General features: G+C 32.0%; 1 protein-coding gene across 2 annotated transcripts; it reads left to right on the top strand.

Annotated features, from left to right (window-relative positions):
• The first annotated feature begins 335 nt into the window (after nucleotides 1-335).
• Nucleotides 336-5,455, top strand: LOC108484303 (F-box protein 7). 2 transcript variants are annotated; one of them, XM_017788040.2, is made up of 11 exons: nucleotides 336-489; nucleotides 705-797; nucleotides 946-1,058; nucleotides 1,412-1,528; nucleotides 1,609-1,705; nucleotides 3,531-3,604; nucleotides 3,708-3,761; nucleotides 3,850-3,951; nucleotides 4,128-4,186; nucleotides 4,617-4,827; nucleotides 5,101-5,455. In XM_017788040.2, exons 1-11 carry the CDS (start codon nucleotides 480-482, stop codon nucleotides 5,158-5,160), a joined length of 990 nt encoding a protein of 329 aa, XP_017643529.1. In that variant the 5' UTR covers nucleotides 336-479; the 3' UTR covers nucleotides 5,161-5,455. The 2 variants fall into 2 exon arrangements, with proteins under 2 accessions (XP_017643529.1, XP_017643530.1); XM_017788041.2 differs by having other exon boundaries at nucleotides 343-489; nucleotides 720-797.
• Nucleotides 5,456-5,983: the final 528 nt, after the last annotated feature.

Here is a 5,983-nt window from a genome sequence, read left to right on the forward strand (position 1 = left end):
TTTCATATTTTAAAAATACAGAACTAAAATTGATCAACTGGAAAAATATAAAAACAAGAATTAATCAAATAAAAATATAAAATTAAATTTACAACTTTCACAAAATTAAAAACCCAATCCAATAATTCAAACATCTTCCACTCACTTCGCCAGCAATACTTCATAACTTGGATAGTGTTGAAATTTAAAGGGCCCAACATCTTAAAGGTAGGTTGCAGTGGTCTGTTAGAGTAGACTGGGCTGACTCAGTCGACCCGTTGATAACCTTTGTTTATGTTTTGGGTTATACTGAGTCTGTGTCTTCTAGTTATTCTGATTGGGCCCTTCATGTAATCTCTCAGCATTTTTCCATCACTTATTTCTTATTTCCTATTTCCTTCTAATTTGGAAAAGTCGGGTTTGGGAAATTTAAAAAGAGGAGAGAAGATTTCCTTCAATTTTCCTTTGAGGTTCATAAAAATATAGTTGATTCGATTCCTATGAATCCAGGTATTTATATTTCTATTATTGAATTCATTCATTTCTAAATTCCAATCCACTATTTTCTTTGCTTCCGGTGATTATTTTTATTCGAATTGTGTAGATACATTTTAAACTTCAATCTTTGTTATTGGTTTTGTTTCATCTCATCGCCTTCTTCCCCTAGTTTTCTTCTTCTTTTAATTACATTATTATTAGTTAATTAATGGCCTTAATTTTTTCAGATTTTGCCTTAACAGTTCCCTCTGAAGTAGAATTAGAATCAGCTTTGCGCTTGAAGACCGTACAGTACTTTGTGACGCAGAGGCCTTGGCTTGGTATTTTTATTTATTTATTTTCATATATTTTCCATAATGATTTTATTCATTCTTTTTTTTTTCTTTTCCGTTTGAAAGCCATTAGCTTAAATTTTTTGTATAAAACACTTGTAAATTATTAATGTTACTTTTTCTTTTCAAATTTCAGATCTTTATGGAAAACATGTTAGACCAGTTGCCCCTTTTGGAAGCGCCAGCAGAAGATCATATGTTGATCCTGCACTTATCCATCGTAGCTTGCCCGATGAGCTGCTTTTCGAAGTATTTCAATGCATTAGTTCTTTTTGACAAAATTGTTATTAGCTTACTTTGGTTTTCTCTATCTGCTTCTAATTGTTTATTATTCATCTAGAAATGCTAGGTTTTGAGCTGGCGAATGTAGAAAATGTGATTTTGAATCAATTGATTGTGGTTTGGTTGATAAACGGACATCTTGAAGTTTATTTTATTGCGTAAGAGCTGAAAATTCTAATTTCAATGGCAAAATATCAAAATTTCCAACTTATGAACTGGTAGAATTCCTTGTCTTTAAAACAAAGAGCAATTTAAAAGAAGAAACAATTTTCCCCCCTTTTTCCCCTTAATTAGAGAGTAATGATGAAATAAATGTACAGGTCTTTGTACGAATGGATCCATATGATTTAGGAAGGGCATCATGTGTTTGTCGAAAATGGAGGTATACAATCCGTAACCCTGTGTTTTGGCGTACAGCCTGCTTAAAGGCTTGGCAGGTAAATTTGCCTTCCATATGGAAGCTTTTATTAGGTTGCATGAATTATCGATGCTTAAAACTAGTGCCTCTTTTCTTTAGCTTTCTGGCCTGGTGGAGAATTATAAGGTCTTGCAATCAAAATATGAAGGTTCATGGAGGAAAATGTGGCTTTTGAGACCTCGGGTACGAACTAATGGTAAGTTGTGCTTTCTCAATTGTTTTTAGTTTTGGGTGTAATATATTCGGTGGGAAAGGGAGAAAGGTATGCTATTTGCATTCATTTATTTTGAAATTGTCAACTCTGTGCTATGCTTGGTCTTGCTGATTTTAGCACATGTTGCCATTTTGTTCTTGGGAGAATTTCTATGATTATGTTCTTCAATTTTCATAGTTCTGTCGAGTATTAGACAGATTAGTTTGTTTGGAACTATTGTTGAAATAATTTTCAAAATATGTCAAAGGGATAAAGAATTACTTGATTACATAATCAATCTATAAGTAGCTAGCACATTAGAAACTATGTATTAGCTTTGGTGAAGTTCCAAACAAAGGATATTGTTTTAAAGATGAAAAGAAATCTATGTGAGAATCTTTATATATGAAGGAATTTGAATGCCTGTTGATGGGATTTGAATTCTTGAGATTTAGAATGGAAAATAAGCTTCTATGATATTTTACACAAGGGGACTGAAATACTTGTCTAAAGATATTCAGATACTAGGTTTGTAAGGTATTTTGTAGAATTTGCAGAAGGGATTTCGTACCCCCTGAATCAAAGATTCGAGTTCAAATTTTGGCAAATTTGTTGGGGAGGGCCTGTATCATTTCAAACTCATTCTTACCTTTCCCTTTTACTAGTAAAGGGTTGCCAATGATACCTACCGAGGTTCAAAATATGAGAACTCAATGAAAAAGACAAGTTGGTTGGATGGAATAGTACGACTAAATATACCACACTTTTGATTAAATCTCTCTAAATAAAGATATCAAAATTTTCCAACATAGAATATGAAAAGATAAATACAATTTTTGAATCACTCTCTTTGGTATCATTCTCAAGTAAATGTAAGTCCCTTAGTCTTTGTCTGCTGTAGAAAACCAAGTATAAGAATGGCTCTTATGAAAGGTATTTAGTGGTTTGATTTTGATTTGAAACATAAAATTTGTTGTATCTTAAGGCCCTTTGACAACACCCTTTACATACACTATAATTGAATATGAAAAAATAAATACAATTTTTGAATTTCTCTCTTTGGTATCATTCTCAAGTAAATGTAAGTCCCTTAGTCTTTGTCTGCTGTAGAAAACCAAGTATAAGAATGGCTCTTATGAAAGGTATTTAGTGGTTTGATTTTGATTTGAAACATAAAATTTGTTGTATCTTAAGGCTCTTTGACAACACCCTTTACATACACTATAATTGAATATGAAAAGATAAATACAATTTTTGAATCACTCTCTTTGGTATCATTCTCAAGTAAATGTAAGTCCCTTAGTCTTTGTCTGCTGTAGAAAACCAAGTATAAGAATGGCTCTTATGAAAGGTATTTAGTAGTTTGATTTTGATTTGAAACATAAAATTTTTTGTATCTTAAGGCCCTTTGACAACACCCTTTACATACACTATAATTGGTTGGTCGAAACAATTTAAAGTGGCCTTAAAAATCTTGAAGCTTTTTCATTTTTCATTTGACTCCGTTTCATGAATTCATCAATTTTATATCCATTCAAAAATTCCATGTTTGGGAGCTCCCCCCTCTCCCCTAAAAGAACAGCCCAACAATTGTACAATTATATTTTAGTGTTATAAACAGCTACTGATTCTAGCCTGAAATTTGTTGAATCTGCAATACATGGAAAAAGAACTGCCATGCTCAAGTGTTCATGTTATATTTGCAATGCATATGGATTAGCATGAATAAACCTGATTTTATTCTGTATCTGTCAGTCTTTTCTTTGTTGTAAACCTTTGGGATTTCTGATTATGTTTAATAGAACTTGCATTGCTTTTCATATTGCAGGTCTCTACGTGAGTCGGAATACTTATATTCGTGCTGGAGTTGCAGAGTGGAAGATCACAAATCCAGTTCACATTGTATTATGCTAACCCTTATCTTCATCCCAAGATATCATTGTATATTGCTTTATTCTGAAATTATTTCTAATTCTTTTTCATCTTTTCGTTAATACTTCTGCAGGTCTGCTACTTTCGTTACTTGAGATTTTTTCCTTCTGGCAGATTTCTATACAAGGTTGTTTTGTACTTATAACTTTCTATAGTTCTGGATATGATCCCATGTTTTCTTAATCTAATTGATATCTCTATTTATTTGTTATTAGAATTCCTCTCAAAAAATAAAGGATGCAGCTAAGTTCATGAATTTTCGTGCATCCAAAGCAGACTGTGTTTTTGGTGGCCATTACACTTTGTCAGATAACAAGGTTATCTCTTTTCACCAAAATAATATTTGGAATATCATATCATATTTCATAGGTTGATGCACTTATGCTCCATTGAATGCACATTAAGTTAGTTGTTTAATTCAATTTCTACTCTCTTCCTATTATTACTAACTTGATATGTATTTTAAGGATTTTGTTATAATTCTATCATGCAGGTTGAAGCTGCTGTCTTGTACCCTGGCATGCGTCCTACTGTGTTGAGAATCCGTTTAAGGTAATATAAGAAGCATCAACTTTTGTTCTTGTTCTTTTGTTCCATTCATCTATGAGGTGTGAGGCTCTCTTGTTAAATTTTGTTCTAGAGTTTAATCTATTATCCTGAACCAAATAATTTGCTTTTGGATAAGGGTCTTATGTCTCCTACCTTCATTTTTATTTGCTTTTTTATTTTATTTTATTAGCAGTCCAAAATTAGTAATTGCATGCCTAGCGCTAAGTTATAAAAACAAATTACCATAAAAGTGAGTTAAGATATCTGGCATTTTACAAAATGCTGTCTTTGGATTGGAATATACCTTGTAGTTAATGGATAATTACTTGATCAAGTATGTGTTTCATATTTTATTCCTTCAATATTCCTCTCTCTGTCTAAATCTCCTCCATTAGCAATTTTATTCAGTTTTCTTAATTACATACTTGTACAGATTACGAGGAACGACAGCAGGGGCTAACAATCGAATGGACTTACTTTCCCTTGTTACTAGTGGTGTGGATGATAATGAAGCCAGTGGTCCTGAAGAGGACATCCTTGGAGTTGTCGAAGGCTGGCAGGACGATGAAACTCACAACCCAGATGTGCCTGCTGTGTCCCACAAAAGGGGTCTAACACCATTTGTCTTTGTCCCATTTGAAGAGGTAACTTTGCTTCTACCCTATGATCCTTTGAATAATGAACCAGCAGACTAGCTGAATTTTTTTTAAAACCACAAATTGTGTATTATGATCGAGTAATTTCGCAAATAGTCTACAGTTAGTGCTAATTAGCCAAGATCCTGTGCTTGATGGGAAAGCTTGTAATAATAAAGGTTTAAAGTGAATGTGTATGCGTCTACTAGCAGCTCTCAGCACGACTACTACATTTGTGTTTTTTGGTAATTAATAATTTCGCCACTGTCTTTGGTCGTTCAGGTGGAAACATCCGATTTAAATCTGCCTGTGGAAAAAATGGATTACTATGTCCCGGGCTGAGACTTCCAGCTTCAGCAATCAATCGCATTTGTAAATATAGATGTATCAGTTGGAATGAATAGTATTTCTTTATTACATAAAATACACCTCTGTTCATGGGATTATAAGTTGCTCTTAATCTTTTCCATGAATCACAAAATCATGTTGGGTGTGCTTTTTTGGCATTTTATCCATGATATGCCATGTAATATATTACCAATGTAATTTGTAGTGGTTGCAAATAATTTGGCACCTTACTGACTCCAGATTTAATCTGTTAATTAAATAATTTAACAAAGGTGAATTTGTTGTGAAATCCATATGTAAAAGCTTATCTTATCCATAAGATTCTTTAGGTTGTGATGTCGTAATTTTCTCACAGTAAAAGAGAGTAGTGGGTGGTAAATTTTTGGTCGACACTTTAAATTTTAGGGTGCAGTACGGTATGTTTGATTTATCTTTTATCTTATATTGTAATATTGTTATAATATTTAATTTTATTGTTATCATTATTTTTACATTAATCATAGGTAAACAACGCGCCCATTTAGACTCATTATTTATTATTCTCATCTTTAATTTGTAATTTTCCGTGTTTCAAAAACATTAATGAAAATTTTAAAGTTGAATTTTAAACATTTAAATATCAAGTCTTATAGAAATATATCTAAAATCTACCTCATTTAAATTTTTATAATATATATTTCTTTCAATTTTTATCATGATAAATACTAAAAATAAGCTGTCAAAATTGAAATTTTGTATCACAAAATTAAAATGTGATAAGCTTAGTAAAATGGAGAGTTGTTCTAAATTCATTGATAAATGAATGTACGTAACCCTT

This window comes from Gossypium arboreum, chromosome 6 (genome assembly GCF_025698485.1).
Source record: "Gossypium arboreum isolate Shixiya-1 chromosome 6, ASM2569848v2, whole genome shotgun sequence".
NCBI lineage: Eukaryota > Viridiplantae > Streptophyta > Magnoliopsida > Malvales > Malvaceae > Gossypium > Gossypium arboreum.

Excerpts from the sequence above, each read along its gene's own strand:
- LOC108484303 (XM_017788040.2), top strand. Across the intron at positions 3,762-3,849 it reads CTGGCAGATTTCTATACAAG|AATTCCTCTCAAAAAATAAA; the intron begins GTTGTTTTGTAC and ends ATTTGTTATTAG. Across the intron at positions 4,828-5,100 it reads TCTTTGTCCCATTTGAAGAG|GTGGAAACATCCGATTTAAA; the intron begins GTAACTTTGCTT and ends TTGGTCGTTCAG.